This window comes from Bos javanicus, chromosome 10 (genome assembly GCF_032452875.1).
Source record: "Bos javanicus breed banteng chromosome 10, ARS-OSU_banteng_1.0, whole genome shotgun sequence".
NCBI classification, from domain to species: domain Eukaryota; kingdom Metazoa; phylum Chordata; class Mammalia; order Artiodactyla; family Bovidae; genus Bos; species Bos javanicus.
The window spans coordinates 72,937,416-72,958,860 of NC_083877.1; the positions used below are offsets into that span (position 1 = coordinate 72,937,416).

A 21,445-nucleotide genomic window follows, 5' to 3' on the forward strand; every position below is an offset into this window, starting at 1 on the left:
CATTTCTATGTCAGGGCACTGTTCTTGATGATTATTATGTATAATTTTTTTTTTAATTTATTAGAGTATAATTGCTTTACAGTGTATTAGTTTCTACTTATGACAAAGTGAATCAGCTATACAAGGAGATCCAACCAGTCCATTCTAAAGGAGATCAGTCCTGGGTGTTCTTTGGAAGGAATGATGCTAAAGCTGAAACTCCAGTACTTTGGCCACCTCATGCGAAGACTTGACTCATTGGAAAAGACTCTGATGCTAGGAGGGATTGGGGACAGGAGGAGAAGAGGACGACAGAGGATGAGATGGCTGGATGGCATCACTGACTCAATGGACGTGAGTCTGAGTGAACTCCGGGAGATGGTGATGGACAGGGAGGCCTGGCGTGCTGCAATTCATGGGGTCGTGAAGAGTCGGACATGACTGAGCGACTGAACTGAACTGAACTGATACATATATCCCCTCTGTTTGGGATTTCCCTCCCATTTAGGTTACCCCAGAGCACTGAGTAGAGTTCCCTGTGCTATACAGTAGGTTCTCATTAGTTATCTATTTTATATATAGTATCAATAGTGTATGTATGTCAATCCCAATCTCCCAATTCATCCCACCCTCCCCCTTCCCTCTTGGTATCCATGTTTGTTCTCTTCATCTGTGTCTGTATTTCTGCTTTGTAAATAAGACAATCTATACCAATTTTTCTCAGATCCCATATGATTATTATTTATTCTTGATCAAACCTCAATATAATTAGTTTGTTGAAGTTCCTTTAAATTATTATAATTACCACTTCTAAATCATAAAGATCAATAATTAACATTAATATCTGTGAGACTCATTATAGTGCTTATCAAACATTGAAAAGACATTTTTTAAGACATTAATACAAACTATGAGTAGAACAAAGTATATTCTAATGTTCTCCTATTTTAAAAAATGGGATATAAAACAATTATGAGACAATAAAATGGTGTATATAAACCTTGCTGTTCACTGGCACAAAAATCCAGTTTGTAATTTTGTTAAAAATGACAAAAATAACCTTTTTCACTGGTTGTAATTTGACTGGCACATCAAAGTAAATGCTCGAAACAAATTTTTCCAACACTGAATTTCTAAGAAACTGATATAAATCATCAATTGTACATTAATTTATGTGTTTTATTGTTTAACAAAACATATGCAAGTGATATAAATGATACCACGGTTTGTATAACTCAATTAGAGAGAGAAGATATGTTGAGTCTGTACTTTACTTGTGACTAAAGCCCACTCTGAGAAGCTCTGGCCCCATATTCTGAAGACCCAGGAAATGTGTAATAAACAATGTGAGAAATGCCTGACTTCTGGTTCTGGCTCCTCATCTGTAAAATAGGTTTGACCTAAAATTCTCAGGCATGCCTTCCAGATCAAAGGACCCATCCTTTCTGTGTTTGTATTTTTACTTTCTGACCGTCTTCTTATTACAATGCTGTACTTTTGTCTATCATCTTAAAATGTTCACTCTATACATTTATTTTCATCTCAAAGTAATGACAGCTGTATTTCTGGGTGGTTATTAACATTCATTGAATACTTATAAATGTGAACAAAAAACAAACCTGTGGCAGAGTGCCAGGTAATTTTAAAACAAAAAAGAAAACAGTCACCCCATAAATATAACGCATTGAGTCTCTGATGGCTATTACAAAAATGGACCCAAACTCAGAGAAGTAGCTTGAACGTTTACATGGAAATATAGACTCTGGAGTGATATCATTGCCTGCCATCAGTTATCTCAAACTGAGTCCAAGTTTTTAAAGTCATTTCCTAACTAATGTTAACAAGCCCAGGTGTTTCCTGATTTCAGTTGTTCAGACTCTCAAAAAAAAAAAAAAAAAAAGAGTAAGGGAGGGAAATGTGTAAAATTCCTTTGTTGGCTTCCTTTTGCCTGTACTGAACCCAAGTTTCATCTTCCTACTATGCGTGGTTTTTGTGTTTCCCTGTCCATTTAGCCCATGAGCTTATTTTTCTCCCTTTTTGTTACACTCATCAGATGTCTCTTTTGTTTTTCTTGTTATCAGTGTTATTTTTTTTTCCAAGTTTTCCTCCATATTTAAAATCTCAGTATGAGTGATTATATATTTTGGATTGTTTTGGGTTGTAATCACTGCCTTTATTCTTTTTAAAAATATTTTTTTCTACCTTTTATTTTATTATTGAAGTATAATTGCTTTACAATGATACATATGTTAGTTTCTGCTGTATAATGAAGTGAATCAGCTACGTGTATACATATGTCCCCTCCATGCCACCCCTCTGGGTGCATTACAGTGCTGAGCTTCCCAGCTGAGCTTCCTGTGCTAAATAGCAGCTTCCTACTAGCTATTTTACACATGGTAGTGTATATATATCACTGCTATTCTCCAAATTTGTCCCACCCTCCTCTTCTCCCTCTGTGTCCACATGTCCATTCTCTATGTCTGTCTCTATTCCTGCCCGGCAAATAGGTTCATCTGTACCATTTTTATAGATTCTATAGTGAAGTCGCTCAGTCGTGTCCAACTCTTTGCGACTCCATGGACTGTAGCCTCTGTCCATGGGATTTTCCAGGCAATAGTACTGGAGTGGATTGCCATTTCCTTCTCCAGCGGATCTTCCCAACCCAGGGATCGAACCCGGGTCTCCCGCATTGTAGACAGATGCTTTACCATCTGAGCTACCAGGGAAGTCCTAGATTCTATATATACGTATTAATATACAATATTTGTTTTTCTCTTTCTGACTTACTTCACTCTGTGTGACAGACTCTACGTCCACCCACATCATTTGTTGTTGCTCAGTCGCTAAGTCTTGTCTGACTCTTTGCAGCCCCATGAATTGCAGCATGCCAGGCTTTCCTGTCCTTCACTGTTTCCCGAAGTTTGCTCAAACTCATGTCCATTGAGTTGATAATGCCATCTAACCATCTCATCCTCTGTCGCCTCCTTCTCCTTCTGCCCTCAGTCTTTCCCAGCATCAGGGTCTTTTCCAGTGAATCAACTCTTCGCATCAGGTGGCCAAAGTACGGGAGCTTCAGCTTCAGCATCAGTCTTTCCATTGAATATTCAGGGTTGATTTCCTTTAGGATTGACTGATGAGCGATTATATTTGAACTAAGACAATGTGTCGAAAATCCTGCCTCTGACTGAAGAGCCTCTGCAGGTGCTGGGATTGAGCCCCTGATCTTGAGTACCAGTTCCTCAGCCCAGGGGGGCAAGTGGCATAGAGTGTGAAGCAGCCAGAATGAGGTAGGGGAAGGGAAAGCAAACAACAGGGTAAGGCAGAACTGATAACATTTATATAATACTGCAGGACTTTGCCATGTGCATTAGAGTGCATTTCTCATTTAATTCTGTGTTATTATGTGACTTCTTTAAGGTCATCTAGCCTTTATTTTAGAGGATGCGAACCTGTCTTTGAATGTTTTTGTCCCTTATGTCTGGGCTTCTTGAACTGGAGTATAAAATAATCACCTGAGATTGTTAAACTTTACTGAAAATGCCAATTTCTGGATCATCCCACTCCCTGTTTCACCCCAAAAATCATGGCCAGAAGGTCTGAATTGCACTTCTCTCACCTGTTGGCTTCTAGAGCTAAAATTATATTGACAGTATAGCGGTTATTTTCCATTAAATTATTAGAAAGCAAACAGTACCCTGATTTAGTATAAAGTATTTACCTTTTCTAGTATCTAAAAAAAGTTCACTAACTTTCTGTGTTCTAAACAAATGCCTGCATTCAGAGTTTTAAAAAGGGCAAAGGGGAAGCTACTTGGGTGATTTTAATGTCCTCACATGACAAAATGATTGAGGCTTATGTGAAACTTTCACACTTCATTGCCAAGATTTCAAGGATGGAAAGTCTTTTTTTATGCCTTCTTATTATGAACTATAAGCTCTTGGGAACGGGGGCCAAACTGCTTTTTCATTTCCAAGAATCAGAAGACGTTCAAGCTTCACTAGAAAGATGACAGGAAATGATTACAATTTAAAGGGGTTAAAGTCCACCTATCTGTGATTTGGTGTGGAGTTTTTAATATTAACTAAAAAAAATTTAAATTACTGAAATGTTCAGCAATTATAGAAAAATAGAAAAATCACAAAATACAGATAAATGAAAAAATCATCCATAATAAACCGTTATAAATTTGCTTACCTTGTGCCTGGCACTATTTCAAGGGCTTTACAAACAATTTCTATAGACCTCACAGCAACCCACTTTACAGCTGAGAAAACTGAACCATAGTAAGAATAGGTAGAGCCTGAAGTCACACTGCTATAGGGGACACGATCTGGGTGGAGGCAATCTGCCTCCAGAGACCACATTTTCAAACTCTCCACTAGCCAGACTCTATTCTATAATCCATTACTCCAGATAACCATGCTCACATTTAGGGGTCTACCCTTCCAAAAATACGCACACACACACAGACATTTGCATACACATACAACATACACATGCACACTTTACACTAAATAGGATCCCTGATTTTTTCACTAATAGTATATTGTGAACTTCTATAATGGCTACTATGGCAAATAGTAACTGCTACATCCTGGCAAAATATTCTATTTAAAGTGAAGCTCCTCCCCCTCCCTTTGTACAACTAAGAAAAAGCATAGCCACGAAGGTCCAAGTGATCATCCTATTAAGATTACTTATTCAATTCCAAGGCTGAAAGAACATGTAGAGGCTGTTACACATGACCTAAAGGCAATTCTTGAGGGCTCTGGAAAGCCTGAGTATGCTGCCCAGTGAGCAGAATGGAATACTGATTAGATGGTCACTGAGTAAACCCGAGAATGCCATCAATGAGACATAGAGAAAACCCAGCAAAGGGCAAAAGAAAGATACCATCAGAGCAAAATAATCATTTTCCTCTCACAGATTTCTTACACAACCCATAAAATCTAATAACTTGCTTGCCACTTAATAACCACTTGGTGTTAATGGACCAGAACAAAATGATAAAAGTTAATGGAACAACCTGACCATTAGCTACATTAATAATAGGTTTAGAGAAAATTATTATTATTTTAAACCATATACACTTGCTTTCTGTTACTAGTGCTTTTTAGAAATATTAAAATATTAAGAAGCATACTAAAATGAAAAGTTATAGTAAGTTCTGTATTCAGAATTAAGGAATTTTAAGTTCTTTTAGCTTCAAAAGATATTTTTGTCTCATTTGGTGACATGCTACTGTAGGTTGTAATTATAGAAGTAGATACGAAGAAATAATTAAAGTTACTAAATGCAGATTTGCCTTAGTTCCCCTGTTTATCTCTTATTTTATATGAAGGTATGTCTTTTTAAAAAAATCTACCAGATTGTAATATAGGCCAAGGACTTTTATGAATCTGTTTCTTAACAGAATGCCTGTAAAGTTCTCCAGGGTTCCATACTACTATTAGGATTGTAAGAGGTGGCTCAGTGGTAAGGAATCTGCCTGCAGTGCAGGAGATGCAGGAGATGTGGGTTTGATCCGTGGGTCAGGAAGATCCCTTGGAGCAGGAAATGACAACCCACTCCTGTATTCTTGCCTGGAAAATTCCATGGGCAGAGGAGCCTAGAGCCTGGTGGGCTGCAGTCTGTGGGGTAGCACAGAGTTGACATGACTGGCGACTGAACAAGTGCATACTACTATTAGGAAAGGCTCTTGGGTGATGTAAGTTTCAAGTGAAAATATTCTAATGGGTAGATTCGAGTAGGTGAGTTATGTCGAAAGTAAACCAACCATGGGAGAGATTTGTGTTTGTTCCATTTATATTCAGAAAATATTTAACTTTAGTGGAGTTTCCTGTTAGAAAACAATGGCATAAATGTCTCACTGAGTTATTACTCCCGATCACCAGGCAATATTTAGGCAACCTGACTCCTTTTTTAAGCGCGTATTGCTTTGATGTTTGCTCCTCTGTTCTGACATCAGTCCCTGGAAGGCCCGTCTTTTGAGGAAGGCTGAGGAAGCGTGAAAGCTGAGCCAGTCTACCCCATCCGCTCTTTAGGACTTTGCCCCTCAGCCTTCCTTTCCCTCATTCCCTCACTCAGCACGAGCCGTTCTTGCACTGAGACACAGACTTTTGGCGTCAGGACCCTGTGGCTCTCTGAGGACCTCACTACTCTGACTTCATCCCAGACTCCTCCCACCCCACCCTCCCTTCTGACTTGGCCTCTGTTTCTTCTTCCATGTCATTGAAGACTTTCCTCTTATCCTGGTTTAAGAAGCCTCACAGTGATGTGTTTAGGTGTGGGTCTTTATTGATTCGTTCTGCCTAGTACACTGTGTCCTTTCAATATGAGACTCATGTCTTCTTTCCATTCTGAGAAATGTTACTATCTCTGTGATGTATCTTACCTTTTTCTATTCTTTTTGGAACATGTATAAGGACATTGTGGTCTACTTTTGCCACAGTATATGTACCTTTATGCATATACCCTTTTACATACTTACCTTTGCATATTTAAAAATGGATGAGAGGCAGCACTGCTATAACCCCTGCCCTGTGTACCACTCACTTCTGCCTGCTGAGAATCTCCAACTTCCTCCTTTCTGTACTCAGTGTATTGAATAGTTTTCATTCCTATTGTGCAATAAAACCACCTGGGATAGGGGTAAGGCATGCGTTTTTTGAAAAATGGGCCGCATCTTAGCTCTTTCATGTATTAAGTATGTGATACAATTCACTTAACCATTCTGGCTCTCACTTTTCCTATGTGTAAATAGAGACAATAATACTTACATCCATGGTTGTCATGAGACTCAAATGAAATGTGTGTCAAATGCTTTGTTACAGTGCTGGTGAATACTTAATAAATGATACTATGGCAGTCAGAGTAACAGCTGAAATATACCATATGCTTGACAATGTATCACATGCATTGTATTAAATCATTAGATATTTTATCTTCAGAGCCCTCACAGATGAGTACATCATTGTTCATTTGTAAATTCAACATCCTAAGAACTGTTTTCTTTTATCCATGTTGCATTCCAATCTTAATCCTTTGGTATACATATTTTATGTATTTCATGACATATTTATATTTCTTTCTTTAGATTTTTAAAACGTTATTCACTATTTTTTCCTATGTTGTTTATCAAATGTCATTCTAATGACTATGTGATATTCCACTGAGTTGTTATTCTGTAATTTACTCAGTCATTTCACTATTGCTGGAAGGAAAGTTATGACCAACCTAGACAGCATATTAAAAAGCAGAGACATTACTTTGCCAACAAAGGTCCGTCTAGTCAAGGCTATGGTTTTTCCAGTGGTCATGTATGGATGTGAGAGTTGGACTGTGAAGAAGTCTGAGCACAGAAGAATTGATGCTTTTGAACTGTGGTGCTGGAGGAGACTCTTAAGAGTCCCTTGGACTGCAAAGAGATCCAACGAGTCCATCCTAAAGGAGATCAGTCCTGAGTGTTCATTGGAAGGACTGATGCTGAAGCTGAAACTCCAATACTTTGGCCACCTGATGTAAAGAGCTGAGTCATTGGAAAAGACCCTGATGCTGGGAAAGATGGAGGACAGGAGGAGAAGGGGACGACAGAGGATGAGATGGTTGGATGGCATCACGGACTCAATGGACATGGGTTTGGGTAAACTCCGGGAGTTGGTGATGGACAGGGAGGCCTGGTGTGCTGCAGTCCATGGGGTCTCAAAGAGTCAGACACGACTGAGCGACTGAACTGAACGGAACTAATGTAGTAGGAATTGTATATAGAGAAGTCCAAAGTTATAGTGTGACTAAGACAAGAAAAAAGAATACAGTAATTCCCCTACATATGAACCTCAAGTTGCAAACTGTCAAAGATGCAACTGAACCATGTCAGACATGAGTGAAATTGCAGCTTGCCTTCCATCCCCTATTGCTGATGCTCCTTTAGCTCTACCATCTCTCATCTCCTCTCCTGCCTCCAGTCAGTAACTCTTCTTGCCTCTTCACTTGATGCCAGCCCCTGTATGCCAGCTTTTGTACTGTACTATTGTACTTTTTGAGGTACTGTACTGTAAGATTTAAAATGTTTTATTTTGTGTGTTTGTTTTTTATGTATTATTTGTATGAAATTATTATAGACCTATTACAGGGCAGTACTGTATAGCTGATTGTGTTAGTTGGGTACCGAAGTATAATTTTGTTGGACTTAATGAACATGCTCTCAGAATAGAACTCATTTGGATGTAGTGCATTTTACTGTAGTAATAAGTGGAGCAAAAACAAACCTCTAGTCTATTAAAAAAAAAACCATAATATATATTTTAAAGCAGTCTATACAGATATATGTGGCTTCCCTTGTAGCTCAGTTGGTAAAGAATCTGCCTGCCATGCAGGAGACCCGGGTTCGATTCATGGGTCGGGAAGATCCCCTGGAGAAGGAAATGGCAACCCACTCCAATATTCTTGCCTGGAGACTCCCACGGACAGAGGAGCCTGGTGGGCTACAGTCCATGGGCTTGCAAGAGTGGGACAACGACTTAGCAACTAAACCACTACCATACAGATATGCAAGTCCTACACCGTATTATGTACAAGCCACTGTTGATCAGGGTGGGATGTGTATAAAGAGTGAACTTCTTTCTCCCCTGCCTTCATTAAAACTCAGGAGGATCAGCTCTGCATAACAGCTGTCATGTAGGTAAGGTTTGTATTGGCATCTAGTCCTTCCCTATAGGGACTCTGCACTAGGTGCTCTCGCCTGTCTACTGTCCCCTACGAGCCACCCAATGACACATGACATGGGCTGGAGACAATCAGAGTCTTCCTCAAGATTGATTTAAAGATGCTAGTAGAGAAAATTCTCATTCTACTGGGGCTGTTAAACTAGAAAACCAGGAAGTCAAGGTTGCTGGAGACCACGTCCCTGGCTGTTGGCAGGCAAGTTTAGACAGCAGGCTAAGAGCCACAAGCGTAGGTGCTTCTTAAACTAAGGTCCATTTTTTCACCTCTGCCTTGGATGGCATTCACTCCTGTGTTCTGCCTTGGATGGCATTCACTCCTGTGGTCTCAGAACTGCGCAAACCCTCTCTTTTCCTGCATGGCTGTCCGTACTAAAAAGCCTTCCACCTGGTGAGTCCATCTTCCTCCTCAGTTCTCTCTCTCCTCCCTACTCCAGCCAAATGTCTTCAAAGAATATCTACACTCACTCTCTTCACTCTTATTTTTCACCTCAACCTACTCTAAATAGGCTTCCACATTTACCCTTCTACTGAATCGGCTCAAAGATTACTCAGGAACTGTCCAACTCCACAGGCTTTCTTTAGTCTTGTTTATTTAATCCCTTAGCATCCTCTGACCTAGCTGACCTTTCCTTCCTGCCTGAGAACTTTTGAGTTGGTTTCCACAATAACTGGAAAACACATCCTCTTGGGTTTTCTCTTCTGCCTGCTGCTTCTCAACCCCATTGTCTGCCTCTCCTGTAGATGTTGGGGTTTCTGGAAGTCTGCAGCCTAAGCACCTTCTTTTTCTCAAACTACATTCTCTTCCTATCTTTTCCTGTAATGGAGCTCTCATCCACTATTTTAGCTTTGATTGTGATCTCTATACTAATGGCTTCTCCACTTATTCCTTTACTCCTGATTCTACCTCTGACCTTCCCAACCACATAGCCACTTGCCCACTTTGCATTTCCACTTAAATGTATCAAAGGGATATCAAACCTGACCTGTTTTGAACTGAACTCTTCACCCTCCTCCACAAATCTGCTGCTCCTCCCCTGGGGTTTCCTAATCACTCATGGCTTTGTTATCCACACAATTGCTCAAGTCCATTTCCAACATGCTTCTTTTAGTACTTTCCTCTTCTTCATTCTCTTCTTTCCATCCATCACTGAGACCTGTCCAGACCTGTCTCTGTCTCAGTTCCACCTCCTTAGCTTCATCACCATCACATCACCCGAGTCTGTCACCATCCTCTCCCTTCTAGACTTCAGCCACAGCATCCTCACTGGTGTCCCCACACCCGTGCTGGCTCCTTCCAGTCCATTTTTTGCACAACTCCAGAGAGATATTTTAAAACCTCAATCTCATCCTGCCCTGACTCTGCTTAACAGCCTTCCAGAGGCTTCCAGCTGTTCATAGTTAAGGTCCAAAGACCTACCAATCTGGTTAGTCTTGGCCCCTGACCCACCTTTACAGGCTCTTTTCAGCCACTTGCCCCTCCAGCCACATGGAATCCTCCTGGTTCTCCAAACAGGACAAACTGTTTTCTCAGGAACTTAGATCCTTCTGCTGTGAATTTTTTTAGGTAACCCTTTTCTGATTAGCCTCCCCTCACCACTCCAGTTACATTATCCCAAGATACCTTGGTCTGTTCCTCCACCTCACCCTCTATTTATTATTTTTCCTCTCTTGTGGGACTGTTAAGCCCCAGGAGGGCAGGCACATGGCTGTCCTGCTCACTGCTCTGCCACCACTGCCCACCTATGCCTGGCACTGACTGATCGGGCAAAAATGGAGTATTTGGTGGCCTCACCACCTAACCCCAGGGCAGCTGTGTAGCTGCCCAGCATTTGGGACTGTCTTCTCTTAGTGCTGAGATCCAATAGCAGCAAATCCTTCAGTGGTTCTTAAAACTAGAGTCCTACTCTTTGGAGGAGAGGTTGACAAAGTTGACCCAAATGATCCCCTTGACCTTTTCCACTGGGGCCATACAGGAGCTCCCTGGATGTTGGAGAGCTTGCTTTATGGCTCTGTCTAAAGCTAAGGTGTCATCTGGGCAATGTGCTACTTCCCTGCCCCGTTCTTCTAAGGAAATGCTGTTTTTGAGACCAGCCTTTCCCCACCGACCATTGTTCTTTTCTCTTTTCATTCCACAGTGTGCCTAAGTGAAATGCTGAGAACCTAGGTTGAGAGCCCCAAATAGGGCAGTGGGAAGAAGGGAATAGAAAGGCTGACCTGCTCCCAGGAGACTCAGAGTCGCCAAAGAGAATGTAATTAGGGATCTTAACAGTGGCCTAGGCTTTATGGGAGACAAATTGGTTGAGGTGGCCCTCAGGGAGTGAGGAGCTCCCAGGGGACAAAAACTGCAGGAGCCATGAGTGGAGAAGCAACTGGAGGCGGCCACCTCTGACTCACAAACAGAGCAACAGCCTAGAGTGTTCCTAGAAGAGGCGATTTCTTCGGCGCACGTGTCCTGGGGACTATGTCTGTGTGTGCGTGTGTGTTTGTGTGAGTGAACATCTTCTGCCCTTGTCCTGTAGGGCTGGGCGAACCAGGAAGCGCCTCGCAGAGGAAGAGATTTAGTAGTCTCGGCCACGTTTGTCTTCAGAACCGACCTTTCCTGCTCTTTGTGCAACAAGACACACCTCTCCGAGGAAGGAGGCGGACATCATTACTACTGCCCTATTAAAAACACACACACACACACTCACACACACAACAACCGTGTAATTACTCTCCGCAGGAAAGGCGCACAACAGGATGGGCCCGAGCTGAACTCGGGATGAGCCATCCCTGTAAAGATTAGGAAAAGGAACCTCCGCGCCATGCACCCGCCTCCGGCCAGGGCCTCTCCCAGATGGTCAGGCTGGGTTGCCAGACCACCTCCTATAGGGTGAGAGGATGGTCGCGGGCGTCTCCCAGCCACGCGGGTTCCCTGTTCCTTCTCCTACCCGCCTTCCAGCTCTCGCTGGGTCTGTCTCCCACGCCTCAGGTGTTTGCTGGGGCTGGGCCACAAGCCCTTCCCTTTTTGGCCTGCACCTGGGGTAACCTCCAGCCCCGAGCGCCCCGCCAGACCCTGCTGCAGCGAGTGCGCACGGAGCGGTGCGAATCGACTCGCGTGGGGCTCTCCGGGCTGCGTGCGCCCCGCCACTGCCCGAACACAGGGCCGGGCTCCGGCTGCGCGCCACGCCCCCGGGCTTCGCACGGCGCGCGAGCCCCTTGGAGGGTGTCTGTGAACTTGGAGCCGAGCGGCTCGAGGCTCCTGCCGGGGATGCGGCGGCAGCTGCTTCCTGGTTTGAAGCTCGCCGAGTGGGGGAGAGCGTGAGCCCGCGGAGGCGGGGGCAGGAGCCGGAGCCGGAGCGGGCGGAGGCGGGGGCAGGAGACGCTGGAGGCTCGAGCTAACCGGACGGGTCGCTCCGGCTCTCCCGGGAGAGGCGCTTCCTGGCCCTGAAGAAGGGGCGAGTACCGTGCGAGCCCCCGGGAGGTGCCGCGCGCTCCAGAGGGACGGTCGGGCGACCCCGGCCCGCTGAGGGCTCCGCGCCCGGCTCCCCTCCTTTCCACCTCGCGAGGGAGGGAGGGAGGGAAGGAGGGGAGGAAAGGTCCGGCGGAGGAGGCAGAATGGCCGGTCGAGGGGAGCTTGGGTGCTGCTTTTCCCGGGAGCTGCCTCCACTCCTGCGGCCGCCGCGAGAGCTGGCCTGAGCGAGGGCTCCCCGCTCTCCGGCTGCGAGACCGCGCGGTCCCCGGGGCGGGACAGCGGCGTCGGCATGTCGTCCGGCACCATGAAGTTCAATGGCTACTTGAGGGTCCGCATTGGCGAGGCCGTGGGGCTGCAGCCCACCCGCTGGTCCCTGCGCCACTCGCTCTTCAAGAAGGGCTATCAGCTACTGGACCCCTACCTGACGGTGAGCGTGGACCAGGTCCGCGTGGGCCAGACTAGCACCAAACAGAAGACCAACAAGCCCACGTACAATGAGGAGTTCTGCGCCAACGTCACCGACGGTGGCCACCTGGAGCTGGCCGTCTTCCACGAGACGCCCCTGGGCTACGACCACTTTGTGGCCAACTGCACCCTGCAATTCCAGGAGCTACTGCGCACGGCCGGCGCCTCGGACACCTTCGAGGGCTGGGTGAGTACCTGGAGCCCTCCCCTTGGTGTCCACTCCGCACCTTTCTCTTCCTTCATTTTACAGAACTTGCCTGGGACCCGCTTTCCCATCTTCCCAGGCTCCGCGGCTCAGGGAATTCCCTCCACTTTTGGTCCACGTCCAGGTGGCCCTTGGCACTGGTGATGCGACCGCGGTGGGTGTGCGAGGGCATAGCTGTTCCTCTAAGAAGCCATCCTGGATATGGTTCCTCTTGGGGATGGCAGCTTGGGCTAACGGGAAGTCGGGGGAAGGGGCGATCACCCCCTCCTCCCAGACTTTGAGTAAGGCGCCCCAACTCGCTGCACGCGGGTAATATAGGAAAGGCAAGGAAGGTGTGTTAGGAAAGTGACTTGCTTTGGATAAAGCTCTTTAAGCGTTTCTTAAGCGAAAGGCATGCATTCTCGCAGGTATTATTCATAATGTTTATGGATACGTGTTGGTTCAGCCGCTCAGACGTGCACACGTGTTTCAGCATGCACATCCATTACATCCCAGAGGTAAATAACCCACACTGGCAGGGATCGGAGTGCCTGGGTCTGCAGTTGGCAAAGTTTTGTTAAGCAGTTTTTCAAGGAGATGAGATTTACATGTGTTTGCAGGCAACTTCAGTTCACTTTCAGCCCAAGAGGTCTGATTCCTACAGTTAGTGTTTCTGCTGTTACTGGTCTTGAGAGTTTCCAGGGCTCCTCAGCAGTTTGTGAACCACCCCTGGTTTCTCACCTCACCTGCTTGTATTTCTGTGTATTGACAAGTAGTTGCCCGCAACGTCCTACTTGCCTGTGCTTTTCACATAGTTCCCATGAGGCAAAATGTCTGCTGCAAATAAATTAAAATGTCTAGAGCACTCTACACAGTGCAAAAATGCTTCTGCTTCCTAATCTTCATACTGCCTTTGTGATGTCCGTGTTATCCTTTCCACATGTATGTGATGAAATGATAACTAGAATGAAGTGGTCTGGTTTGGCCAAATAAGTCCTTTGAAGACTCTCAGGAGTTTAATGATTTAAATTCTGGAGGATGTCAGTTGTGAGGCCAGAATGTGAATCAGTTTTGAAAACCCTGTTTGAAATTAACAAGTGGGGGAATCAGATGGATAATAAGAAAGACTCATTTAGATATTTATTTTACACTTTGAGGAATTGATACTTTTATCATATATTTTGTAAAATTACAGCTAGCTTGTGGAGTAGTCTCTTAAATAGGAGAAAAAACCATAACGACTGTTTAACTGTAACATCAAATTATATTGAGTTAATTTCCCTTCAACTAAATGTACTTTGTGAAATTTAGAAGTGGACTGGAGAGGAAGGGCCAAAATAGAGATTGACATTTTATTTTGTGAATTTCTGAATAGGAATTAGAGATCAGTCTAGGAATCTGAATGGAATTATTAAATTAGTACCCGGTTAGGAGTTAGATTGGGCAAAGCTCTAAAGAACAGGGTTCTGAAATATAATGGTGCAGACTGACCGATGGCCATTAGAAGCATGTTTTCCAAGAGAGATCCTAGACTGGTTTTCTTTACCCATAATCCGCACATTTGAATCACCTGAGGGACTTTTAAAAATCCCTACTTTTAAAGACTCTAGATGAGACTGGCTGTGGACACCAGCATCAGTATTTTTCAGCTCTCCAGGTGATCCCAATGTGCAGTCAAGTTTGAGAACCTGTAGCCTAAATGAAGATCACAAGGTAAGGGCTGGAAGAAGCATAAGTATAGGAAGATTCAGGTTACTTGAAAAAGTGGGGTGCCTATTTAGATCTGCCTATTTTCCCACTGGCTGTAGATTTAAATGTAAATTAAATTTACATATCTTAATTGTCTGAATTAACTATATTTAGGTGTTTAATGTAACCCGGTAGCGGTGGTCTGAAAAATACGAGTGTTTGGTAGGATATATCAGCATTTAAATGACCTTGACATTGGTGATTTGTCAGACACTCATTCAGTGAGGAGGCAGAGTTTTTTAAATTCTTGGTATTTTGAAACTGTGACGATAGGGTAGATAAAATAGGCAGTGAGTTTCCTTTTTAAAAAATTTTTTGTTAAAATAATTTTTGTTAAAATACTTGGAAATATATGGAATGCTTGTTTTTTAAATGATCCTCTATAGGTCTAAAGTGGTTTTGAAGTTTAGAACTACAGAATTATTTATTTGTCCTTAGCATATTAAATTGAAATGCATAGTTTATTCAGAAAGCTATAAATGGAATAATTTACTCCACGATAAATTTATTTTTTGCAACTGAAATTACAGGTTGCTAAACAATGAAAATAAACTAGCAGTTTAATTCTTCCTAGATCAGGAGAAGAGACAAAAACAGAAGATACCTTTATTATTAGAATAAAACAAAGTTGTTACGCTTTCTTGCTTAACATAGTTTCTAAGTATTAAGAAGATAGTCTTTGACATTGATTTTGTACCAGTTTCACTGATATTACCTTCTAAGCTTGATGAGAGAAAGAGATCTATTTTATGCAGTTATATTCCTAGTACCGAGGAGGCAACCCATTCCAGTATTCTTACCTGGAGAATCCCACTGGACAGGGGAGCCTCATGGGCTACAGTCCCTAGGGTCGCACACTGAAGTGACTTAGCACACATGCACACATTCCTAGTACCAGGCACAGTGCCTGCCGTGGATTAGGCAATCAACCATTTCTTTCCTAACTACATTTGTTTCATTTAATTTGCATTATATCCAAGGAGGTAGTGAGATATAATATGACAGCTAAAGAAGTTCTTAAATGGAAATTCAGTGTTAAACTCTTCAATTAGAAAAGATTTCAAAGACCTGAGTTTCTGCCTGAAACTAGGAAAAAACGAACCAGTCAAATCCTAGGTAAGCAGAAAGAAGGAAATGTAAAGATAGCAGAAATCAGTGAAGTAGAAAGCAGAAACAGTAGAGAAAAATCAGTGAAACAAAAACATTGGTTCTCTGGAAACACACACACACAATAAAATTGATAAATCTCAAGACAGAATGATCAAGAAAAAAGATGACACAAATTACCAATGTTAGAAAATGAGAAAACATCACTATAGATCCTATGGACGTTAAAAAAAAATAAGAGAATATTATGAATAACTTTATGCCAGTAAATTCTGCAATTTAGATGAGATGAATAAATTCCTTGAAAGATACACATGACCAAAACTCATTCAAACAACTAGCCTTATGTCCATTAAGGCAATTGAATTTGTAGTTAAAAAAACTTCCACGGTACAAACTTGAGGTCCCAGGTGGCTTAACTGGTGCGTTCTATCATATATTTAAGGAAGAAACATTGGCAATTACACAGACTGTTCCAGAAAACAGAAGAAAAGGAAACACATCCTGGCACATTTCATGAGGCCAACATTAGCTTTATACCAAAACTTGATGGATGCTTTGCAAATAAATAGAACTAAAGACCAATGTCCCTTCTGAGTGTAGATATTAAAAAATCTTAACTTTTAGGAAATCACAGCCAGCTATATAGCAAATGATCAAATGGGGTTATAATCAGGACTTCAAGGTTCATGGTTGACTAAGCATTTAAAATCAATCAGTGCAACTCTTCAAATTAACAGAATAGTTTAATAACAGAAAAAAAGATTCATATGATCAGGTCAGTAGATAAAGAATTTGACAAAATTCAATATCCATTCATGATAAAAACTCTCAACAAACTAGTAATAGAAGGGTACTTTTCAACCAGATGAAGGACAGCTGTGAAAAACCTACAAGTAACATGTTGATGGTGAAAAACTGAATGATATTCCCCTAAGATCAAGAGTGGCAGGGATAGCTACCCTTACCACTTCTGTTCAACTGTGTAGTGGAGGTCGCAGTCAGTGCAACAAGCAATTAATAAAGTACATGCAAAGGAAGAAGTTAAAGTGTGTATAGAAAAATCTAAGACACCTACAAAAGGGTTACTAGAACCAACAGGCTATGTTTAACTAGGTTGCAGGATCCAAACCAATCTACAAGTTACTTGTTTCTTCAAACTCGTAGTGGACAACTGAAAGCTGAAATAGAAAAATACCATTTAAAAGAGCATAAAAATGTGAAATTGGATAAATCTAATAAAACATGCAAGACTTGGTCACTGAAAATGAGAAACCATTGCTGAAATAAGTTAAAGATCTAAATAAATGGAGAGAAATACTGTGTTCATAAATGGGAAGATTCAGTATTCTTAAGACCTCAAATTTTCCCAAATTGTTCAATAGATTTAATGTATTTCTAGTCAAAATATCATCAGGCTTTGTTGTAAAAATTAACAAACTGATTCTAAAATGTATATGAACATGTGAAAGACCCAGACTTATCTAAGAATAATTTTGAAAAAGGATGAGTTGGAGAACTTAAAGTATCTGATTTCAAGACTTACTACAGCACTACTGTAATCAAGGTAATGTGGTATTAAAGAGAGTCAGAGAGATCAGTGAAATAGAAGAGAGTCTAGAAATAGATTCATACATATATGATCAGCTGACTTTCTTTTGACAAAGATGTCAAGGCAGTTCCATTGTGGAAATGATAATTTTCTCAACAAGTGCTACTTGAACAACTGAATAGCTATATGCATAAACTTGTGCATTGACTTTAATCTTACATTATACACAAAAATTAACTGAAAATGGATCATAGACCTAAAAGTAGGATTTTAGCTGTAAAATTTTTATAAGAAAACATAGACGAAAATCTTAGTGACCTTGGACACCACACGTATTTTTCAGATAGGACCACAGAAGCAAGTACTATAAAGAAATCAAATCAGACTATTTAAATTAACTGTTGCTTTTCAGAAGATTCTTAAGAAGAAGATGACACAATCCCCTGGGAGAAAGTATTTGTAACATGTACATCAGACAGGGGACTTTTAACAGGAATATATAAAATGACAATGAGAAAAATACTCTGTTTAAAAATGGGATGCAATGAGAAATGTATTCAAATTAAAAATGGGACAAAGATTTGAATAGGCACCCTTCATGGAAAATAGCACAGTAAAAGATTAGTTAAGGAAAAGTAAATTAAAACCAAAACCCATGGGAAAGTCTAAAATTAAAGAGACTGATCATACCTTGTGAGTGAGCAAGTAGAGTAACTGGAACTGTCATATACTACTGTGAGGGATATAAAATGATAATCATGTTGGAAAACACTTTTGATACTTTCTTAGTGTTAGAAATGTACTTACTATGGGACCTACCTACTCTTTTTTTTAAATTTTATTTTATTTTTAAACTTTAGATAATTGTATTAGTTTTGCCAAATATCAAAATGAATCCGCCACAGGTATACATGTGTTCCCCATCCTGAACCCTCCCCCTCCTCCCTCCCCATACCATCCCTCTGGGTCATCCCTGTGCACTAGCCCCAAGCATCCAGTATCGTGCATCGTACCTACTCTTAAATGAAACCATTTATACATAAATATTTTTAGCTGCTTAATTTGTTATATAGCCCCCAAACTGGAAAATGTCAGTCAACAGGTGAATATTTAAGCAAATTATGTATCTATACAATGGAATACTACCCAATAATAAAAAGTAATGAACTATTGATACATGCAACAAAATGAATGAATCTCAAAATATGTACTTTATGTACTGAAAGAAGCCAGACAAAGAGAATATATAGTGGATGTTTTCATTTATGTAAAATTATAGAAAAGTGTAATTTGCAGTGATAGGAAGCAGAGCAGTGGTTGCCTGGGACCAGGGGAATGAAAGTGATGGAGGGATGGATTACAAAGAAGGCATAAGGAAACTTTTGAGGGAAAAGAACATATTCATTATTTTGATTGTGGTGATGGTTTCCCAGTTATATACTTATGTCTAAGTGCTTCAGATAGTTCGCTGTTAAGTATGTGCATGTGGACAAGTATACCCAATAAAGCTGTAGGGAAAAAACAACGAGGATTTATTATCCTTATTTTTCCAAAGAAGATGTTAAGTAAGTAAAATGCCTGAATTAGATTTGAGCCAAGGCTGACTCTTGAAAACTACATTGTCTCTTTAGTGCAAAAAAAAAAAAAAAAAATCAGAATAGGAGCATTAAAAAAAAAAAAGTCATTCAATATAGTTTCTGACTTAGGACAGTCTCATTTTCTAAATTATCACTGTCAGCTTTTTTTCTGTTCCTTCTTGAACTGGTTTATTTTGTATAATTTCTTGGACTTGTGATATCCGAAAATTTGTCCAAATTAAAACCTTATTTCCTTCTTTCACTTGTTTGCTCGTTATTCGCTAACTTTCCACATGGAGACCAGCACCTAATATACTTATTGCAGAACATGGGGACATGGGAGGAGGCAAGAGGAGCTGGAGGCTGCGTCATGGAAAGACCTTGGCATCCCCTCAGGAAGGAAGGACCTGCTTGGCAGGATCCCAAGCTGTTTTCCTGGTTCAGCGCTCCTGAAGACATTCTGTTCCCTACAGCACTGGGAGGGCTGCGTTCTCTCAACTTCTCACTCAGGGTACCTGTCTGGTAGTCTTGTCAGAGGAAGCAGCCAGGTTACCACTGGGCAATCAGTGATTATCTTTGCCCTTTATTCGTGGATCCAGGTACATGGATTTAGAGCGTCGGATTGAATCTTCTAGATTCATTATCTGTTTGTTCATTCTCTTTTGTATTTTGTAGTTTTTCATTCTCACGGTTGTTTTTCTTTGGTGTCGATTGGGGTGGAGTGTTTAGGAGGAAAACATTTTAGTGTGTATCGGGAGGTTTATCCCAGTATATGTGAATTGTATTATTTATATTGTGTCTTCAGTTTCATGATAAGAATTTTGCTGCAGTGGGGCTGTCTGTTTCTCATCTTGGTTAAGTTGTGGTTCAAATGTTTCAGGCATTTTCCAGAGCACATTATCTATTACTCTTCAATGCACTCAACACTCTGCTAAGCTAAGTCACTTCAGTTGTGTCCGACTCTGTGCAACCCCATGAACGGCAGCCCACCAGGCTCTCCCGTCCCTGGGATTCTCCAGGCAAGAACACTGGAGTGGGTTGCCATTTCCTTCTCCAATGCATGAAAGTGAAAAGTGAAAGTGAAGTTGCTCAGTCGTATCCTACTCTTAGCAACCCCATGGACTGCAGCCTACCAGGCTCCTCCGCCCATGGGATTTTCCAGGCAAGAGTACTGGAGTGGGGTGCCATTGCCTTCTCCGAAACTCTCAGATCATTGTTAATCTGTTTCATTATACCCTTCTCTTTGGGGCTATAAGCACCTTGAGATCAGGGACCCCCGCCTCTCTCATTCACTGTTCTAAGTCCAGCATCTTGGGCAGTGTCAGGTGGATCAGATCAGATCAGATCAGTCGCTCAGTCATGTCTGACTCTTTGCAACCCCATGAATCACAGCACGCCAGGCCTCCCTGTCCATCACCAACTCCCGGTGTATAGTAGATACTAAATATTTGTCAGAATGTGTTTTTGGAGCAAGTAGAATGTAAGCACTTTGGAAAGATTTTTACTTAAACATTCATCTTTTAAAAAGGAAAGAAATAGAAGTAACTGAGGAGTGACCAGTTATTCCAATGATCAGTGTTCCATTTAAAAAATTAATTGCACATCAACTTGTGCTTTAAAGACTGGATCAGATTTTTGTCCTTTGTATATGGTAATAAATTGAAAATTGCATTTGTAAAATTACTGGCTTTTGTTCATTTTAAAAGACTGGTTACCAAGCCTGTTAACTGGTAGTTTGTGAGCCCGACATGTTAAATTTGGTTGTACTTCAACAGTGGAGAGCTAATGAGGTTGGTGGGCAGAGTGAATCATTGTATCTTATGTAATTCTTAGTACAGTTTTGGTATCTAGCAAGAGTTTAGAATGATGATTGTGATAGTAGAAGTGCAATAATTTGTTTACGAGGTAGGTAGCATTTACGTAGAATCAGAGATGGCTTGGATTCTTTGTAGTCTTCTATTTTGCAAAACAGTTGGCTAGGTCTGGTACTCCATTTATGTTGGCTGCTGGCCCCATTTTGTTAGAATATGATGAAAATGAGGCCTGAAACTCAGTGCCTGATCACTTTCTTTCCACTTTCATCACTGCTGTATTCAAAATTATCTTTCTCAATTGCCAAGCTGATAATTAGTCCTTTACTTAAAACCTTTCGGTGGTTCCCCACTGCCCTTAGATAAAGCACAACTCTTTAAAATGGTATAGAATATTCTCCGTGAGCTGGGCTCTGATTTCCTCTTCAGCCTTATGGCTCACCTCTCCCCAACCCACACTTTCATGCTCCAGCCACAATGATCAGCTTTCAGTTCCTCAAGAGCCATCATGCTGATTCCTGCTTGTGCTTCATGTCTCACTGTAAATGTCACTTGACCCAGGAAACTTTCCCTGATGTGCCAGGTCTAAGGTTGGCTCTCCTCCTCCTCAGTGTTCTCCTCAGCATCCTAAGATCTCTACTGTCCCCTTCCCCTCTCTCCCGAAAAGACAGATGTGTGAATTGATTGGGCTCTTGTGGAAGGGTATGGTATTGATCAGAGGAGTTCAGGGTTTAAAAGTGTGGGCTGTTGACTGAGGTTCATCCCCTCTGCCCCTGGGGTAGCTACTCACAGACTATTACATGTTTCTCTATGAAATGCCAAGCCCTGAATGAGCCTTCCTCCA

General features: G+C 41.8%; 1 protein-coding gene across 1 annotated transcript in view; it reads left to right on the forward strand.

Moving 5' to 3' along the window:
- Nucleotides 1–12,018: 12,018 nt before the first annotated feature.
- PRKCH (protein kinase C eta) overlaps nt 12,019–21,445 on the forward strand; it is a 232,329-nt gene continuing 222,902 nt past the window's right edge. The window contains exon 1 of the mRNA XM_061429067.1: nt 12,019–12,808. Within this exon, the coding sequence (XP_061285051.1) occupies nt 12,446–12,808 (363 nt within the window). The 5' untranslated portion in view covers nt 12,019–12,445. The remainder of the gene's footprint in view (nt 12,809–21,445) is intronic.